The sequence below is a fragment of the Corapipo altera genome, unplaced genomic scaffold (assembly GCF_003945725.1).
Source record: "Corapipo altera isolate COAL_440 unplaced genomic scaffold, ASM394572v1 301, whole genome shotgun sequence".
NCBI classification, from domain to species: domain Eukaryota; kingdom Metazoa; phylum Chordata; class Aves; order Passeriformes; family Pipridae; genus Corapipo; species Corapipo altera.
Window position 1 is genome coordinate 1,091,826 of NW_020884926.1, and position 20,185 is coordinate 1,112,010.

General features: G+C 50.8%; 1 protein-coding gene and 2 long non-coding RNA genes across 5 annotated transcripts in view; 2 read left to right on the plus strand and 1 right to left on the minus strand.

The window, feature by feature from the left end:
* The window catches only part of LOC113954150, a 90,688-nt gene extending 84,879 nt beyond the window's left edge, over positions 1–5,809 (plus strand). Inside the window, exons 4-5 of one of the 2 annotated variants that reach the window (XR_003530117.1) lie at positions 3,429–3,499; positions 5,727–5,809. This is a non-coding gene — a long non-coding RNA (uncharacterized LOC113954150). Of the gene's footprint in view, positions 1–3,428; positions 3,500–5,723 lie in introns of both variants that reach the window. The other variant, XR_003530116.1, reaches the window with a different exon arrangement.
* LOC113954151 lies at positions 5,810–9,453 on the plus strand. Its single transcript, XR_003530118.1, has 4 exons — positions 5,810–5,937; positions 7,213–7,268; positions 8,263–8,341; positions 9,358–9,453. It is a non-coding gene; the product is annotated as an uncharacterized LOC113954151 (long non-coding RNA).
* The window catches only part of SKI (SKI proto-oncogene), a 94,885-nt gene continuing 81,224 nt past the window's right edge, over positions 6,525–20,185 (minus strand). For both annotated transcript variants that reach the window (XM_027658125.1, XM_027658127.1), the window contains 6 exons: positions 17,367–17,492; positions 16,767–16,882; positions 15,554–15,804; positions 14,782–15,083; positions 12,541–12,771; positions 6,525–11,296 (listed from right to left, as the gene is read on the minus strand). In XM_027658125.1, coding sequence (XP_027513926.1) covers positions 11,108–11,296; positions 12,541–12,771; positions 14,782–15,083; positions 15,554–15,804; positions 16,767–16,882; positions 17,367–17,492 — 1,215 coding nt within the window. In that variant the 3' untranslated portion in view covers positions 6,525–11,107. The remainder of the gene's footprint in view (positions 11,297–12,540; positions 12,772–14,781; positions 15,084–15,553; positions 15,805–16,766; positions 16,883–17,366; positions 17,493–20,185) is intronic.

Sequence of the window (20,185 nt, forward strand, 5' to 3'; positions counted from 1 at the left end):
TCAGATCTGAGACATTTGGCTCATGAAATCAGGAGGTTGAGTGAACTTTCCTGTGCTGACTGTGGTTCTGTGACTCTGACCTGTCACAGCTCCTGGCTGGGAACCTTGGCTGTCCCTGCCCTCGGGTGTGTGGTTAATCCTTGGACTGTGGGATCCCTGGGCCAGTCTCCAGTGGGGCAGCCACGATGCCAGACCTTGGGGTCACACCCAGCCCCATTCAGCCCCAGCTGGTCAATGATTAAAAGCTGCTTTAGTAAATGATTGTGTTGTGCCCCAACCTGTAAAATGTTTATAATGCCTGAGAATAGTTCATTGCCTCCATATAAACTGCTGATACCTGGAAACGTGGTGTGGGGCTGAAGGCAGGGACAGAGGGACAGGCAGGGACAGAGGGACAGGCAGGACGTTGGGCCTCTTATTGAGATCCACTGCATCCTGGTGCTGTGGGAGGGATGGGAGATCCTGCACAGTTCCATGAGCAGAGGGAGAAATCCCCCTCTGTGCCTGGATGTCCCCCTCTGTGTCAGAGCCCTTTGGTCCCTAATGCCTCCAGGATTTATCCTGAGAATACAGATAAGATGGGCTTGTGGTGACTGGCAGCTGGAAGGAAAGAGGGAATGCTGCCTGTTTCAGTGCTGGAAGGGCTCTGGGAGATGTGCTGTGTTCCCATAACCTACTTGTGTGGGGTGGAGGAGTCAGTCCCTCCCAATACCCTTCTCTTCCCTTGACACCCCTGGTGTGTCACAAACCACTTGGGGCTGGGGCTGAACCTCACACTCCCTTCCATCCTCCAAGTTCTACCCAAATGTGAATAACCAATAATATACCAAAAGATGAGTGACAGAAATCACAGATATCTCTCAGTATAATTGTGATGAGCAAGTTTTCCTTTGTTTGCTCATCTTTCATTTAATGTTGTTGTTGTCTCAACGAAACTCACAATGGGCATTCTGCCCAAAGCCATGTTAGAGGACTGCAAAACCCAAAACAGGGCTCGAGACTTTTGCTTGGGCTCCCCAAACTGTTCTGAGGCTTAAATGGAAGGTGTACAGGGAGGAAAGAAAAGCCTCCCTGGATGAGCCTGACATGTCCTGGGCTGCAACGTGAGCTCAGTGGGGATTTCCAGCAGGAGCACAACTCCTGCTTCTTGGAGGTGGAACTCAGCCTCCTTCATTATCAGGTCTCTGGGTGGGTTCATTCCTTCCCCATGGAGCTGGTGATTTATCTTATTTGATGGAGAAATTGCTATGACAAAATGCTGAAAGCTCTTGCTCGGGGCTATTTTTAATCTACTGTAGGTGAAAGATCAGAACACATTTTTGGAAGATTTATGTGTCATACCCCTGTGCTGGGTGGGATAAATGGGAGTTGACAAAATACAGGGCACAAGATTTAAACCATTGCCCTCTGACATCCCGAGGCATCCCAACCCTGTGTGATCACAGTTGTGTTCAGCAGAGGAAGGCTTTGCTCTGGGGGCACCTCAGATGCTCAGCAGGGGTGCAGAAATGCAGTCCCTGTTCAGTCTTTAAGCTTTATTGGTGGTGATCAGTAGTTAAACCTGCTCTCAGGCCTCTGTGGGTTTTAATGCAGAATATTTTCCAGCAGTCTCTGCGTACTCGTGGTGTTTGTGCACAGTAACACAGCCCTGTTCTGTGGGGAGGGAGAAGCTACTTAATGACAGTTCAGCTTGTGCAGACTCAGCGTTTTTTGCTGATCCTTTAATAGTCCAAACTGCTTCCAGCTCCGGGATCTCTGTCAGCTGTGTCCATTTCTGAAACAGGAGCCCTGACAAAGGCTCTTGACAAAAGCCCTCAGAAATTCCAGGAAACCTTTTTTTCACATCAAGTGTGAGCCAGAGCCCGGTTTCTGCAGCAGTGCAGGAGAGGGGCAGGGGCAGGGTGGGTGCTCTGCCTGGGTCACCCAGAGCACTGGGACAGCCCTTCCAGAGCCAGGGAGAGGGATGGAGGGGTGAGGCTGAGGGAGTGCAGGGTGGCTGGAGAAGGGGTGGCTGAAGGGGAGGACTGGGCTGGCTGCAGGCTGAGACACTGCTCTGGGCAGTGCCCAGGCTGGAACCTGCACATCCCGGGATTTCACTGTTTTATTGCTGCCTTGGGGCTCCCCAGGCCTGCCCTGCTGCCCCTGCAGGTTCAGGGCTCTGTCAGTGCTCGTGGTGTTCACGTGCAGTTTGTGCTCCCAAAATGACACATCCTTGTGAGGCCATATCACCAATTAACGTGTGGATTTGTTCTGCATGTGCAAGTCTTTTCTTGGGCAGGGAAGTGTCACAGAGACTTGGCTGAAGGAAAAAAGGAAGCAGTTTAATCTTAAATTGTAATTGTCATCCTCTGGCTAATGATAAGCGATATTATGGCCTGTGTATCAGCTGTAATTAAGCAGTGAGACACAACAAGGTGTGTGTTACAGGCAGATAACACAGTGCTTAGGAGCCAGTGACCTGCACAGCACGTTATCTCCCAGCTGCACGAGCCCAGGGTGTCACTGTGGCTCCCAAATCCACTGTCCCCTCTCCCCTGCCCATGGGCTGCTTTTGGGGTGCAAAAATGGGAAGAGGGTTCATGTCAGATGATTTTTAAAAAAAGCTTCTTTTTTATAGTTGTCCATTTCTGCCCAGACAACAAACCAGTAGGGAACATCCTGGGGCACCATTCCCTGGAGTTCTGGGGGTTGGGCATCACCTCAGGGGATGTGCTGGCCAGGGAGTGTGGGGTGAGCAGGAGGGTTCCACTGCTGGCCCAGCACCAGCAGCAGCTCCTCCTCGGCTCCAGGATTTCATTTTGCTGTCAGAGATTGCAGAGGGATCTTTGGGCTGGAATGTGGTGTTGGATGGAACTTGTTTCAGAGTGGGATTTGGGTTTTGGTTGGATTGAAGGTTGGAAGTGTGAAGTTTGCACTGTTCATACCAAACCTGTCCCATGGAGGTGCCATTGCCCACGGGAGTGTCCTGACCAGGCTGAGCAAAGTGTGGTGCTGCAGGAATGAAATCCAGGGTGGCAGCAGCACCAGACTGAAGGGGGGAGAGCACCTGAGTCCTGGCTCCTTGAGGACAATCCATGGTCTGTGTATAGTGTAGGAATCCCAGAGGAAAACTGGAAACCCCAGCGACTGAGACCTTGCAGTGGCAGAAAACATGGAACAGGGTCAGCTTTGCCCTGCTGGGTCCTGTCAGGGCACTGCTGTTTCCCTTTATTCCTTATGTTACCCCAATGAAAGTTTGCAGGGCAAAACACTTTGATGTTGGTCCCATTTCCAGTTTAAGCCCCATGGATGTGGATCTGCTGCCCCTCGGTACTGGGACTGCTACAGAAAATTGCACAAAATTAATGTACAGCAGTACAGTTGCTGTGTTTTGTTCCTGTGTAACAATCTGTCTCACACTTGTTTATTCATGTTTTTTCTCCCCCCAGCCATACAAATTAGAGTGTCACTGGGGTCTTGGTAAACAAACTGCTGGCAGAGGGAGGAAGGCAGCAGTAAGGTAAGGAGAGAAGCATTCCATCTAATCTCTTTTAGCCAGTAATTGCCAGAATATGCATGGATTGATTTCCCAGTTTTTGGGTAATGTTACCCACTGAAAGGAGTGGATTTTTACTTGGCTAAACGCAAGGTCTGAGTAGGGTGGGAGGTCAATCCTCTTGAGTCCTGAGTTGTGCTGTTTGCTGTCAGAAGCACAGTTTGGTTCTGGGGGTTGGGATGGCACTGAGCCCATCTGGACCCTGATTTCAGTGGCTGTCCTAGATATTATTGTATTAAAAATATAAATAAATCGAGTTAGGCTTAATATAAGAGCAGAAAGACAAGGCAGGGGCCAGAGCCAGCTGTCTCTTGCTCGAGTCCTTCCCCGGGTGTGAGTACTCCTGATTCCAGCTGTGCACTGGGAATGCCTCTCCATGGCTGGGATAATCCATTCAGAGCAATTACAAGGGATCCATCACCAGCAGGGCCTGAGCCATGGGCTGCTGATGTGGGAAAAGGGATGGGAGGGAAGGAGGGAGTGCAGGGAGGGAGTCAGTGCCTCCCCCAGGGGTGTTTGCCCCGGGAATGGAGCAGTGTGGGATCCTGGGCTGGGCACAGGGGCTGTGTGTGCTGTGCCCCGTGCTGGGCAGGGCAGTGGGAGCTGCTGCTCCCTGGAAACTTCCTGGGAATCCACCCACAGCAGCGGGACTGGGGTGGGCACGAGGAGTTCAGAAATTCCCACGGGGAAGAACCTTTTCTCCAACAGCCCCAGGCCCAGGTGGGATCCCTGTGTCTGCTCACATCCCCCCTGCCTGACATCCCATCCCACGTCCTTTCCTTGGTGTAGCTGGAATCCCATCCCGGTTTTTCCATGCAGAGGGTTGCAGGGGAAGCAGCAGGGCTGACATCAGCACAGCTGCAGGAACTGCCCAACTGCAGAGCCAGGACTAGGAAAGCTCCACTGCTTAAAACTGCCCTGTGTGATGAATCCCTTGGCACTGCAGGGCAATCCTGGAGCTGCTGCCAGGCAGGGGCTGGAATTTGGGGCACAGGGTTTGGGTTTAACATGCAAGGAGATGTAACAGGGAGGGTTTGGTGTCTCCCCCTCATCAGTCCCTCTGCTCCTGCACTCCCCTCGTGGATTGGAGAGGTAACTAAAGGAACTGGTCACTCTTCTCACAAAGCAATGTTGAAATCCAGGAGCTGGGTTTAGGAATTCTGAACAGCTTCACTGCCTGGGAAGTGACACTTTGCCTCTGCTGACACTGCAAAGGCCCCCAGTGCCTCTGTGGAGAGGTTTGGTGGGTGATTCCTGCTTGGACCATGAGCAAACAGGGATGTGGATCCACAGAGGCCCCAGCAGGGACACTGTCACTGGGGACACTGCAAATCTGACGTCCTTTGAGGCTGGAAAACCTCATTTTCCTTTGAGCCCTGCAGATTTCCTTTTGTTCTGTGCAGTTTTCCTCCAGCAGGTCACAGGTAAGGGAGAGGGAAGAGCCTTGGGGTGGGAGGTGGAGGAGCCAGAGGACTGGGAGAGCTGGGCCAGGATGGCTCTGGGGAAGCACTCAAAGCATGAAGTTCTCCAGGTTCCACCTCGAGGAGCTGACTCAACAAACACAGAGGTGAATTGCAGACCCTGAGCCAGAGACCCCCCAGATGCTGTGCAGGACAGTTCTGCTCCCTCAGCCCGGCCCAGGGAGCTGTGGAAACTGTTCCCTCCCAAATAAAAGTGTGTGGGAATTTGCAGTGCAAAATTTGCAGTCAGGTAGGCTGGAGTGCACATAAACCAGCTCATAAAAATTCCAGGGGCGTGTACGTCACCCAGCTGGGGTTGGTTGGATTCTGCTCTTCCCTGGCAGTGCCTGGAGCTCCCTGAGATCACCGGGAACACTCCGGGGCCTCCCTGATTCCCGGATTTTCCACGCCTTTGTCCCTTCCTTGCAGGAGGTTCAGGTCTCATTCCCAGTGTTCTGGGTGTTATATTGAGTAAATTGAAGTTATTCTGGCAGATAGTAATAAAATTATTGTTACTAAAATTTTAAATAGATAATTTTAGTTAGGAAATCAATAAACTAGTAATTTTCAAAACCCAGTTACCCCCTTAACCACAAACACCCAACAGCTGGCCTGGGCTTTCCCAGTTTGTGTTGTTGCACTCAGAGGACCTTGGGGATGGAGCACAGAATAATGTTTGCAGCCTCTGCTGTTACCAACCCAAATCTGGGTTGGTGTTTGTTTTGTAGCAGGAATTCCATGGGAAGGAATTCCATGGGAAGGACCAGCTCATTCCTTCAGGGCCAAGTCCTGCCCTGCACCAGCTCCTCCATGGAACGCTGGGCAGAGGAATTCCTGTGGAAATCGTATTCCTTGTGTGGGGAGCCTGTGGAACCAAGTTCCTCTGAGTGTGTTGCTGAAGAACATCAGGAACCTTGAGAAGATGTGTCAGCTGTGCAGAAGGTAACTGCCAATGAACTTTGAATTTTAGAGCCCAAACTCCCAGCAGTGGGTGGGATCTGGGGCTCAGGAGCCTTTCCCAAGGGAATGATGTGGGCCTGTGTTTGGGACCTGCACCCACCCCTGGAGAGCAGGGCTGGCTGAGGCACAAATAAGAAGCAGAGGTTTATTTTTCAAGCCCTTTGCTCATTCTCTGGCTTTTCCAGTGCTCTTTGAGGGCATCTCAGAGACGTCCCGGGGCTGTGGAAATTCTGCAGCCACTTCTCAGAAACCCAGGAGAGAATTACTCTCACATATGTTTCCATCTTCTGCTTTTTGCATTTTCCCCTCTTGCATTTCTCTTTCTTTGGCCTGGAACAAACCCCTCTGTGCTCACAATTCTCTCTATCCCAAGGAAATTTCACTCCAGTGTCCCAGTTTCCCCGGGCAGTGGAATGCAGGATTCCCAGTTCAGTTCCAGTCTCCTTCCAGGAGTGTCCCTGCAGAGGATCTGGGGAAGGTTCTTTTTCCCTGAGCAGGACCAGAGGCTGCCTGAGCCCATCTGGGGGGCTGAGCCCGGGACACCCCAAGAACAGCCCAGAGCCCTTCAGTGTTTTCTGGACAAACAATTTTATTTTCGGTAATGCGTCTATACACTGTACATTCAGTCACTGTGGTATATAAGCATAGCTATTTTCATACATAATCTCATAAAGTCCTTTATTTTACAATATTATCTGCATTGGGGGGGAGGGGATGTGGAAAAGGGGGTGGAAAAGGACTATCAAGGTACACAGCGAAATAGATAAATATGCCAAGCTTTTTTCTTATTTTTTTTTAAATCAGGCATTTATAAACAAGAAAGCATACATTACTTACATAAAAATAGTTCTAGAATAGTAGAGTAAGTCATAATATTGTCATTAGCAGCAGCATAGGAGAGACCAGGATAACAAAAATGTGCTGAAATGCTATTGGCTATTATAAATGTAAAGATTTATTTTTCTTCAATTGAAAAAATGTCATTTCTGTGAGTTCTTTTGATTTAAAAAAAAAAGAAAAAGAAAACCAAAAACAAAACAACAACCAAGCCAAAAAAAAAAAAAAACCAAACAAAAAAACCCTTCTCTCTAAAACACATGACTGCTGAGAGGGCAGAATGGAACAAAATCAACCTTTTGGTAATAAAATACTTTACAGTGAAAATAAGGACAAGTAAAATGCAAATGATGGAGAAAAGGTTGTAACCCACATTGAAAACTTGCAAAAAGATTTTGTTTTGTTTTTTTTTCCTAACAGACAGCAAAGGTTCTTCTCAGTTAAAAACACAACTCATAAAACAAGACAACTACCAGGTAAGAAAGAGTTTTGAAAAAGTAAACACCATATACACTTATAATACAACAGTGTAAAATGAAAAAAAGTATTTACATGTTGAATTTACTTTTAATGTTTTTTTTTTTTTACATTGGCTAGTTCTGTTTGAAAAGCAGAATATTATGTATAGAGTTAGCTGCTCCATAGATATGAATGTTATTGCTGTTGGTTTTTATTCCCTTCGTTAAGTCTTCGTTCAGTAATAGAAACAAGGAGTAATTAAACTGAATATACAAGTAGTAATATATTTGTAAGTACAGGGAGAGTCAACAGCCTGTATGAAACACCTCTTCTCCCTTTGAACTTCTTAAAGGAAACTAAAGCACAGATGAAGTGAGAGATGTGGCAGCTCCTGCACTCGGGGCTGGAGAGCCCTGGGAGTGCAGCAGGGAAAGAATTCCATGTGAGTGGGACTGACTGAGGTGCTGCAGCCTCAGAAATTACACAGAGAGCTCCCTCTCCTCCAGCACCTTCACACACGGGGCTGTCTCTGCAGAGCCCCCTCCCCACATCAGTGTCTCTGGGGCTGCCACAGGGACAGTTCTAATTATTCTGAATCAGAAACACGTTACACACTCTGCAGAAATAACAATTTAACTGTTAAATGTGTTCAGGAGATTCCCAACAGTTTAAGCCATTCCCTGTGAGCCCCTCCTGGGGTTTGGCTGCTGCTGGACAATGTTAGTCCCCACCTTTCTTGCACCTTTAATTATCTCACTGATTTCAAACCTTAACTTATGGAAATGGCTTTTCACTCCCAAGGACCAAATATTGTGGAGTCTTAACTTGGGCAGGGTGAGTCCCCTGTCAGGTACTGCCCTCCTGGAGTGACCAACCCGGGGCAGAACAGGAACCCCCCAGTTGGAATTTTGTTCTGGAGCCTTTTCCTGCCCCTCTGAGCCCAGGGGAGGCTGCCTGGGGTGACTGGCTGTTGGTGACACTGTTCTGGTTTCTCCTCTGAAAATCCTGCAGGTTCCCTTCCTTCAGGAGGGTGGGAGCCTCCAGCCCCGGGAGGCACCGAGCTCCCCTGGACACGGAAAGGAAACCACAGGTAAGAGAGTGGCTTTTCCTGGGGAAAAAACACCTGGAGATGGACAGGCTGCCCTTTTTTTCTTGAATTATAAGGGGAGAGACACTATCAGAGATCAGGGGAAACCCAAACAGACTGAATTTGCAAGGCCAGGGCTCAGTCCCAGGAGGGAGGCCAGGGCTGTTCTCTGTGTAATTCCCAGCAGGGCAGCAAAGCAGAGCAGGAGGACTCGAGATGCACAGAATGGTAACCACAGACACAACTGTTTAGTTTCCCTTGAAGAAATAAGTGGATAATACAGCTCTGGAAATCATAAGGCTGAGAACATTTTTCTGCATACTGCATAACAAAAGAACCCCTTTACATAAGACAGTAATAATGCCCATTAATGACTATATGGCAGAGTTTAATCCATGCATATGATTTAATAATCGCAGAAAAAAAAACATACAAAGAAAATAAAACCCCACATAAAAAAAAAACAAAAACAAACCTGCTCAAGCATAATCAAAATTCCTTTTGCATTGCACTTTAGAAGGAGATCTGCACCTAGAGCCAGTCTCCAGCCTCCCAAACACACAAGGGCCAACCCCTGTATCCACAGACAGGTTCAGGTCATGGACTTGGTGTGACTGTTTCTTGCCCCCAACAGTTTTACATTGTCTCAGTAATTCCACTCCTTTCGTATTTCTTCTTTTTTTTGTACCTAAAACATATATATGAACTTCTTTGTTAATGCTCACAGTTATTATAATGGTTATTATAATGGTTTCAAGCAAACAGCTCTTGTTTAAAAAAAAAAAAAAATCTCTCTAATGTACTGTAAGTAAATACCATAATTTTAGGATTGGAAGCCGCTTTCTGTCTACTGGGAAATAATTTTGAAGCTTACATAGTTTGCATTAATGTCCAAAAGCAAATAAAGATTACTGGAAATATGTTCCTTTGTTTAGAATAACTTCTGGGTATGATGATGCATAGGGGGGTTCTCTTTTTTTTCTTTTTTTTTTAATTTCTTTTCTTTTTATTCTTTTAAGGTAAAAAAGTGTCAGCATTGCCTAGAGAAGATGCTGAGAGGAAAAATGAGCTGGAAGGCACATCTGCAGCCCCAGATCACATTTTCATGTTTGAGTGTGACAGAGGTGAGTGTTTAGGGGTGAAAATAACTTTTCTCTTGATCAGTAAAGCACCAGCTTTATTTGTTAAGCACTTTTGGGAGCATCTCAGCTGCTCCTCAGCTTGGGTCAGATACACAGCCACAAAACCAGTTCCCTGGTCTGGTGAATTCCTGCTTGGGATGTTCTGGACCTGCTGGATCCTCCTCTGTGGAGATGCTGATGGGAGGTGGCAGTGCTGGTAGGTTGGGTTCATGGTTTGCACAGCTCTCAGGGCAGAATCTAGAATGCTTGGCTTCAGAAACAGGGAATAAAATGCAGAGTAAGATTCTGACAAAGTGCAGGTTTAAAAAAAAAATAAAAAATAAAAAAACCTCAGCACCACCCCCAGGGCAGTGATGGCTGCGTCGTGTCCCGGGGCTGCGGCTTGGACCCCAACATGAACGTGAGCTTCTTGTTAAAAACAAAAAGGTTTTTAAAAAAACCCATGTGGCTTATTCACAGCAGCAAAACCATTGGTGGTGTGGTCTGTGGTGTCCGAGGCTGCACCTCCCTGGGCACAGGAATCCTGCACCTCCCTGGGCATGGGATGGGAATCCCGACGGGCAGCTCGGGACGGGGCAGGGAAATACTGAACTCACGGCGAGATGGTGCAACGAGATGAGTTTTCCAGAAAACTGAAAGCTGAAGATTTCAGAATGACTTCAACACACAGATGTCTCTGCTTTGTTCCTCTACCAACTGATCATCCATTTCCTTCCTCCCTTTCTTTCTTCCCTTTCCCAAAGCTCAAGTGCTCCTGGATGAAGTCTCTGCACACACCAAGGGTGCTGGCGTGGGCTGCACACGTGGGGCCCGTGGGGCTCTCAGTCCAACACCACCTCCTTCCCCACTCCCTGCACGCTCCTGCATCTTCCCTTCTTCTTGTGTTTAGGGCAGGAAATTAAGATAATTCTTTCTAAGGAAAAAAAAAAAAAATCAACTTGGAAAAGCACTCTGAACTTCCCCCACCCCCACGTGACGGGATGGAACCGCGCTGGCTTCCGAGATGGCTGGAAAACTGCTCCTGACATGGCACCATCACCAGAGAGGGGCTTCTGCACAAAGAATCCCAAAGCCTATAAAGTCATTAAAAATTGTGCATCGAAGGTTTGTTGTTTTTTTTTTTGTTTGTTTTGTTTTGCTTTTAAACGTTCATTATAAAAAAATCGTGGTAATTTTTTTTTTTTTAATACCAAGTCTGTGTAATGAATTATTTTAAATAGCTTATAAGAAAAGTTGGTTTGCTTTGTCAATTCCAAAATGTTCCAACGGGCAGGAGAACACAACCCCCCTGCCCTGCTCGCCTTGGACTCTGGGTTCAGCTGGACGACGCCGCTTGCTCCGAGTTTGCCAGTAGAAAATTCTCGCTGTGGACTTAAAAGTATTTTGTTTTACAAACACTTTGTGTTTTCTAGGCACAGTAAGATGTTGTGCTATATGGATCGGGAAGGAGGAAAAAAAAAAACAAAAAAAAAAGAGGCAGAATTCAGTGCTTCTGTTCTAGAGGGTAACAACGTTTGCCTTCCAACTGCTGCGAGTCCGTGTTCCCGCCGGGTGCCAGGACACCTCACACATCACACCCCCCGCGCCCGCCCCGCCGGCGCCGCTCCCGCCCTGCCCTGCTCTGGGCTCAGTTCTCCATGGGGCTCGAGGTGCTCTCGCTGCTGGGCTGGCTGCTCGACTTAGGCCACAGTTGTTCCTGAAGTTCCTTGACCACCTTCTCCAAGTGTTCCCGGGCCTCCCGCTCGTGCAGGAGGTCGGCGCGGAGCTGCTCCCGGTCGGCCTCGGCGTGCTGCAGCTTCACCTGCAGGTCCTCGATCTGGGGGCAGAGCAGACAGGGGGATGCCTCAGGAGCCTGCACTGCACCACAGAGCTCTGCACAGGCTGAGAGGAGGGACAAAACCGTGCACTTCAGGGGTAAGACTATCAGGAGTGAGGCAAGGAAGGAATTCTCTTTTCTGTACTTTTTTCCCTGAAGGGGCTGCTGAGCTTTGAAACTTCCCAGTGACTCCAGCTCCAGCAAGGGAGGTGAAAGCCAGCAGAGTTAAGACACAGCCTAAGAATTCCTTAATGCAACAGAACTCTGGTCACTCCTTCACCATCACTGTCACTTCTTGAGGCAGAGACAGCTCTGGCACAGCTGGAGGGCCTGGGGGGCTCGGGGGGCTGTGACAGGGCTGGAATCAAACACCAGGGGATGCTGCCAACCTGCCAGTCCTGGTTTCAGAAAACATAAACCTGCAGAACATTCTGCCACTTGAGTTCTTTTTGAGGTGATTTTAGCCTTTTAGCTTGGGAAACCTCATTTATTCCTTCCCAAGGAGGGGATGTTTTAGGAGACTGAAATTCCCCATTGTCGCAGGCTCTGGAGCAGCCCCAGTGCCCGGCTGGACAGAGCTGGAGCACACCCAGCCCAGCCCAGGGGTTCACCTGCCCTGCTGGTGCCTGGCTTGTGTGCTCTGGGAACAGCCAGGCACACCCAGGGCAGCAGCTCCCGGCGTGGCTCTGTTTAGTCTGGACACCCCTTATCAGTGAGACATCCTGTGATGCTGGAGAGGAAGCCCCACATCATTTCCTGCTCCTGCTCAGACGTGTCTCAGCAGCACAGGGGCCACTCCCCTTCCCGTTATCAGAGAGCCTCTGATTGCCAGGGCTCTGCTTTTCCTCTTCCCCTCCTCCCTTAAAGCCACCACACCAAATACCTGCAGCTCCCACCTGAGGCCCAGCACCGGCTCCAAGGAGCTCCTGTGTCTGACAACACCCTGCCCAGCACCCCCCTGCTCCCAGAGCTCCTCTGGCAGCAGCTCAATGTCCCCTGGGAGCTCAATGTCCCCTGCCGAGGGTGACCCGTGTGTGGCAGGGCCGTGGGGGTCAGTTTGAACTTGAGGAGTTTAAGTTGGTCCCTGTGCCCCGTTTTTGGGAGTCCTGCCCTTTCCTGACGCGCTTTCCCCCAGGGACAGTTTCCCCTGGGCTGTCCCTGGGAGGGCGGTGGAGCCGTGCCCTGGCAGGGACAGGCACAGGCACAGGGCCAGGGGAGGGCTGTCCCAGCTCGGGGGGCCTCACCTGGGCCGAGTACTTTGCTCGGAGCCGCCCGGCCTCGCAGCCCTTGTCGCACACGCGGATCTGCCGCGCCTGCTCCAGCTCCCGCTTCAGCCGCACCCGCGACTCGTTTGCCTCCTTCATCTTCTTCTCGTTCTCCGCCCGCAGGCGCTCGATCTCCTTCCGCAGGTTGCGCTTGGCCTCGGTGGCTTCCCGCAGCTTCTCCTTCTTGGCCACCCTCAGGAACTCCAGCTCCTGGGCACAGAGGAGGGAGGTGTGAGCAGGGGGAGCAGAGCCCTGGGATCCAAACCCCATCCCCACCTCCCGCCGGCCGGGACCCCGCTCTGAGCCTCGTGCAAGCTCTTTTCTTTTAAATCCTCTGTGGTTCCTGCACTCCAGCCACCCTGAAGTCCTGGATAACAAAAAGCTCGAGAGTGCAGCCACATTTTGCTTTGTCAAGCAGAATGGCTGCGACCATCTGGGCCTGAATAAAGATGAAGTGCTGTTGGAGAGAGCTCCCAGCAACGTGCTCTGCTCCGGCTCCACGTTCCAAACCCCCCAACTGCAAAGCCCGGGCTGGAACTGGAGGCACTGGAGATGCACAACATGGTAAGTGCAGGTTGTGAGTGTCCTTTGTGTCCAGCAAAGCTCAAGAGGGAAGTTCACAACCAGCAGCAGCTCCATGGTACCAAACCCCCCAAAAATCTGCTTAAGGCAAGCTCAAAACACAAACTGTGTGTGTTCTAACCCTGGGTGCTGTGGGTGACTGGTGTGAGCCCCAAGTCTCCTGGCAACCAGCCCATGGACTGCCCTGTCACAACAGCTGGAGAACTCCAGGCTCCCTGGAACTGAACTGAACCCACACTCTGCCCTGGGCACTGCCCCTCCCACCATCCAGGATCTCAACAGGAGCTGCTGCCTTGGAATCTGAATCCATGGGAGAGGGAAAAGGAACCTCAAGGTACACAGGAAGCAACTCCTAAGCTGTTAAAGTCCACGTTCATCATGAGCACAGAGCTGTGGCTCACAGGTCTGTCTCCTAAATGGTTAAATTAGAAACTGAGGATCTATTTTCCCCCAGCAGCAGCATTTCCTCCCTGTCCAGCCCCGGTTTCTGTGCAGTAACAGTGCAGGCAGGGCATGGGAAATGCACTCTGACAATCTCACTTCCCAGCCAGGCCATTGTTAGCACGGCCCTGCCTCTGGAAGGGCACACAGAGCCCCTGGAAACACTCACACATGGACCTTCTGTGTGTGGGACTGGGAACCCACAGCTTCCCAAAGGGAAAACGGTGCCCAGACACCAGAGTCCCCCTCCCCCTGACATGGGGAGAGACACTTTAACACCTCACCACTCAATTCTGCTGCAGCAACTGCTTCCTCTAACTCCTGCTTTAAGTACCCACTATTTAGTTTAGATATTTTAAAATTATCTTTAAATATATATCACTCATAAAAGTTTACTTTTAAATACATAAAATAAAACACAGATTTACTGAAACACAAGGGAATGAAGTGATTTGCTCAGGGTAACTAAGAACAAGCCCAAGAGCCCCAGTGCTGGTTTTGTGTCTCCCATGCTCCATCTGCACCATCCCGGGGATTTGTCCCAGCTTGGGAACAGCTCCACAGAATACTCAGAGAGGACACACAAATCTCCTGCCTTGGCTGTATCTTCTATTTCTCTGCACTCCTTCTGTCCCAGCCCAAACAAAAACCAGTTCAGCCACCACTGGGCTCAGCTCATGGCCACACTGACCTGCAGCTCTGTCTGATCACTCTGATACAACCCCTGTGTCCAGGATTTCCAGAAATAAGGAGCTGCTTCCCTGACTGAAGCCAGTGGGATGCCTGACAAAGACCTCAGTTCAGCTGTGGCCAAGCCCCAGGAACACCCTCCCTCAGCTGGGACATGGCAGGGTTCTCACAAAGCTTTTAAAACTCCAGCTAAAGCCTCCAGAAATGTTTCCTGTTCAGTGAGATGAAAACAAAATAAACTGCTGGACTAGGAGACTTTTTCAAGTAATGAAAAGATGTTGATTTTGGTAACCATGGATTTATAACCCAAGGAAAAACAGGTGGAAAGCTTAAAGGTGGAGGAATGGTCCCTGTGCTTTGGTTTCCCGGCTGGATTTACAAACAGAGCCCTGGCAAAGGCTGTTGCTATTTGGGATAAGGGAGGCAATTCCCTTTTCCCAGGAGGGTCCCCAGTGCCCCTGAGGAGCCCCCGAGCAGGGCAGGGCAGGGCAGGAGGGGTGGCAGTACCTGGTGCAGGCTGCGCTTGGCCTGCAGGGCCGCGTTCAGCTTCTCCTCCTGCTTCACCCTCATCTTCACCACCTCGTGCAGGAATTTCTCTTTGGCTTCTTTTGTGTCCAGGCCACTGTCCAGGGCCTGCCTGAGGTGCTCCAGCTCAGCTTCCAAGCCGCTGCTGTGGGAGTCAGGGTGTGCTGCCACCTCGTAGGAGCTGTTGACGGGCACCGGGGGCTGCATCCCAGGGGAGCTCATGTCCTTGGCAGAGCTGGATGAAGTGAAGGATGGGGAGGAGAGCGAGGATAAGGAGGAGGTGACTGGAAAAAAGAAACATCGAAACATTAATTTAAAAATGTCTAAAATCAATACATGTATTACATACAGCTCATATATAACTCATATTTAAGAGTTGGACTCAATGATCCTTGTGGGTCCCTTCCCACTCAGCATATTCTGAGATATATATTTTATATATATATATATATATATTATATAGCTCAAAAGATGCTGAGGTCCTTTTATACAGACACTATCAATATTCAATTAAAAAAAAAAAAAGAAAGACAATAAAACCTGGCTCATTTTATACTGTGATACTTGAAATATGACACAAAAGCAGCCCTGACTCAAGGGACCAACTCGCAATTTGTCTGAATTGTGACCGTGCAGTTCACGTCACCGTTGAGGCTTCAGGCTTCCAGAATTCCATTTGAACACCCAAAAAGCTGCACAGTGAAAGATCCAGCCCAAAGACAGCAAAACAAAGGCAGGTACGACCACCACTCACATTCTTCCCTGGTTTCTACTTCAATTTCTGCTTCCGACTCCTTGTCCTCCTCGGGGGCCGGGGCCGTGGCCTCGGGAGCAGCCACGTGTTCCACGTGTTTCCTTTTCCTGGGCTGGGCAGAGCTCAGGGAGTCGCTGCCCCGGGACACCACGGTGGCACAGGGGGGGTTGCTCACGATCTTCTGCTGGGCTGGGGGGGCCAGGGCCACGTTGGGGGCCACGGCACTCTCGAAGCTCTTGTAGGAGTAGAAGCTGGTTCAGAGCAGGAGGCAAAAGGAAGGAGAAAAGGGTCACGTTCTGGGCTTTAGAATGATTCCCAGGCCATGTGTGGCACTGGAATGACAGTGAGTTCACTGATTCACATCAGCTGAGAACCTGCATTTGCCAGTGTTTGCTCTCATTAAACCTGGAGATGAGGGACAGGACACCCCGAGCACCCAGCTGGGAAGGGATCACATTCCCAAGGGCCACATATCCCAAGGGCACGAAAGGGACGGGACCTCCCAGAGCCTGCAAGTCACAACTGTCCCCTCCTGCTCCTCCTGCACTATTGTTTTGCCCAGCTGCACCCTGCACTCGTGTCCATCCACAAACGTTCTGGGAGCTCAAACCAGCACTTCCCAAAGGAAAGCCATGGAGTGCCAGAGAGCCTTTGGTGTGTCTGTGATTTGGACACAGCACCCAAGTGCCCCTGTGTAAAACCAGAGGTGGAACAACCAACACACCTGTGGTAAAGAGCAGTGATACTGCAACATCAAATACGTAGGATTTTGCAAAAAGAACAGCCAAGACTTTGTATCTTTGATCCAGCATCTCCTACACCATGTGCCTTCAGTTATGTGTTAAAATTCCTCCTGAACCTGCTAAGGATGGAGCTGTGCTGGGAACACAAGCTGTGTCAGGAAGTTGCTGCAGGGCCCATGGAATGGATGGGAATGGATGGATGCTCCCTGACCAGTGACTGACACAGTGACTCCACTGCCTTTAAATGAAAGCCCAAGAACTTCAGTGACTGTCCCCAGAGGGGACACACAGCCTTCCCTTCCCATTTCCACAGCAGGTCTCACCCCAGAAAATTCATTTAATGAACACACAGACCACCAACACTTCTCCTGGTTTCCCTTCCACCAATCCCACCACTGATGGTGGTGCAGTGAGGGAGGAGGGACAAAGCCATCCACCCAGAAGGAAGCTGCCCCTCGATGTGTCCTTACCTGTCCCGGATGAGGGCGGGGAGGTGGCCCGAGAGCTCCTTCTCGCCGGCCGACACCGCGGGGGACCAGGGCCGGAACGCCGAGAGCCGCTGCCGGGGGTGCACACACCCGATGCTCTGGGGACAGGAGTGACACACACAGTCCTTCACGTCACAGCACGGGGACACCCCGGTCCCCAGGGCCACCCCCAAGTCCCCAGGGTCACACCTGGGTCCCCAGGGCCACCCCACTGTCCCCACAACCACCCCCATGGCCAGGCCCTGCTCCCGCTGGGAAAACCTCGTGTGTGTTCTGGGCCAACGAGTTCTGTGCAGGTCACAGGGACCACAAACAGCTCCTGAGTCCTGCAGGATTCCTGCACCTCAAAGGCAGGAGGGAATTCCTCACTTCCCTGTCCCAGTCCGGGTCAGTGGGCACTGGAGGGTGACAGGGACATGGGGGGACTGTGCAGCTCAACACTGACCAGGAGAAGGATGGAAATGGTGCTAATTTAGAAAACCTGGGCAGGTTGGTTCTCTCGTTTTCTCCTCATTTCCCCACTCCATGAAGTGATGCCATGTGCTAATTTGATCTTTCAATTACAAAATATTCAACAATCACCTTGTTGGATGAACTGGATAAGGACCGTAACCAACTGGACTGTTTTTCCTTCTCAGAAGAAGCTGGAGATTGGGAAGCAGAGTCATCTGTTTTGGGCTTTTTGGAAGCAGGAGGATCTGAAGAGACCTGAAACAAAGACAGGTAGGAAAAACCAAAGTCAGAATTCCTCGCTTTGCAATCAGCTCAGAAACAGGTTATAAGGCAAAAGCCAAATTTGTATTTAAAAGGAAGAAACCTTGGGTGTTGTCCTGTAAGGCCAAACAAAGGAGTGAAAACAAGGGGCAGACACCAGCTGTGACATAACAGAGCTCATCTCTTCCCTCAGGATCCTCCAGGGCAGTGTGGAGGGTGCAGGAGACAGGGGCAGTGACCTGAGGGAGACACTGCACACAACTGTCGGCCCTTTATGATTTTTGTGTGCAGAAAGGTAAGTTTAATGTGGTTGCTGAACTGGAAAGATTATTTTAAACGAGAACAGACCAGACTTTGTTATTCTGTTTGCAGTGGTTGTTATGCCGATGACTTCACTACCCCACAGCTGCAGTGGATTCTGGGGGTGCTGCCAAGAGCTGCTTTGCCTTTTCCACAAGTGGCTCAGCTTGGCCCATAAATCATCCTCAAGCACAAGAAAGCCCTTTGGCAAGCAAACCCCCTTTCCTTCAACACCGTGAAGGAATAAAATTCCTATAGTCCCAGCGTGGCTTGCAAAAAAATTGGTAACTACTGGTTTAACTGGTGCTCTGGGGATCCCAGCTGGAAGCCCTGCCAGCACAAACACCTCCACGGGCAGGGAGGGAGAAGGTTCTGGACCCTGTGCTGCATCATGACCAGATATAATAAAAGAAATGTTCCACCTCCATTTCTGTCCCTTCTTCTTTTTGCAGCTCCAAACTCTCCACCTTTCCACGTTCCCCTGCCCTGGCTCCCAGTGAGGTGGCAGAACCACGCTGCAGGAACTGCTGAAGCCTCATTTTTGCATTTATTTTATTTCTTCCTTACATCCCTCTGTGGTTTCTGTGGGCAAACAAGCATTGATACAGGTGTGTCTGTAAAACACAGGGATGGCAACATCCTGGGAGCCTGAAGTGCTCCAAACCCAGGTCTCCTGGCCAGTGATGGAAAGGGTCTCATTTGCCAACGTCCTGTGTTCTGAAAATCAGTCCCCTCCAGGCACCTTCAGCTGGGAACTCAGGGGCTGCTTCTCCAGGGGATTACTGAACCTTGTACCTGAGGAACTGTCCAAAGGCCCTTCTGCAGAGTCCCAACCCAGTAGCTCTGTAACTCCAGCCATCCCACCCCTTTGCACACCTTGATCAGGAGGAAATCATAGCCCCAAGTCCATGCCCAGCCTGCAGCTCCCACGGGAGCAGGGCAGGAGCCTGAGCTGTGGCTGCAGCCTGTGGCTGCCCAGCTCCTGCCAGTCCCTCTGGCACACACCCACCCTGCCCAGCGTGCCCAGGAACGTCATCACACCGTGCCCAGAGGGCTCAGCACAACATTCCCTGGCACTCAGGGCACAGCAGATGAGCAAGGATCCCACGGGGAGGGGGGGTGTGACCCCAAGTTACAACCAGCCTGTGCCAGAGCCAGATGCCAACTCCAAGGGATTTGCAGTGGATTCTTTGGGCACGGCCTCAGGCTTCCCCAGGGCTGCTCAGACCCAGCTAGGAAGAGGCATTCCCACTCTGGAACACTTTCTGCAGAGCAGGACAATGCACTGGAGGAGGTTTGTTCCTGCTCTTGGAGATGCTGCCTGTGCAGAATCAGTGACAGCACGAGAAAGGTATTTGGCAAGTGCCCACTGATCCCAGCCCTATCCACTGGGGATGCTGAGCTGTGTGGGGAGGGGAGTCGGGGTGGAGGGTGGGGAGGAAGGGGGGCTTGGAATGGAAAAGGCAACAGGTGGCAGGACTCAGCACGGAGCCCGTCCCTCCCCCGGCCATCCGCCCGCAGGACATTCTGTGCCGGCCGGGGGGGACAGACAGGGGACCATTCCCACCCGGACACTGGGGCCATCCCTGCTCTGGACACCACGGCACACGGGACACCCATCTCCAGGAGCAAGAGTCCATTCCCTGAAGGCTGCAGGGGAGATGTTCCAACAGAATGATCTCCTTAGCTCCTCTCCAGCTTTCTCCACTCCCCCCCTTCCTTCCCCTCTAAATCCAGGCTGACACCAAGGGCCAGGAGGGCTCTGAGCACAAAACCTGTCAGCAGACCTGGGAAATGATCCTTAACCTCGTTGCCAGGAGCCCGTATTGATCTGGAAACAGGAGCTGCAGCTCGGGAGAAAGCAGTGAAGGAGGTGTGTGCACGGGGGGGAAACAGGTCTGCCTCCCCCAGAGACATGGAAATGGGAGAGGAAAGGAGGTACTAAGAAGGGCCTGCAGGGTTTTCTAACTTAAGTCATCTCCCACCACGGGACTCCTGTATCCTGCCAAACCAGAGCTGCCTGATGTGGTGCAGCCCAAAAAAGGGCTGCTGCCAATGTGGGTTTGGAGCTGCTGTGACACCTCCACCGGTGTCTCTCCACCCACTGTCCCGTTGTGCTCACAAGGATCAGCTGCTGGCTGAGGCAGGAGCTGCCTCTTGGGAGCTGCTTCAAAAACCCCACCTTAGCAGTGTACAAATGTAATAATTCCACCAGCTTCCCCCCCAGTCTATGAAATACCGAGTCACTGCATGTTGATTTTAGTCAAGAAATGGAGGTTCCCCCTGAAACTCCGGACCCAGAATCACCCTTCTGGCCACAGCCTGGAGCCACTGGATTCCAATTTTGCAGGCTCTGACTCTGGAGGAGGCGGGAGGGAATTTGCTCT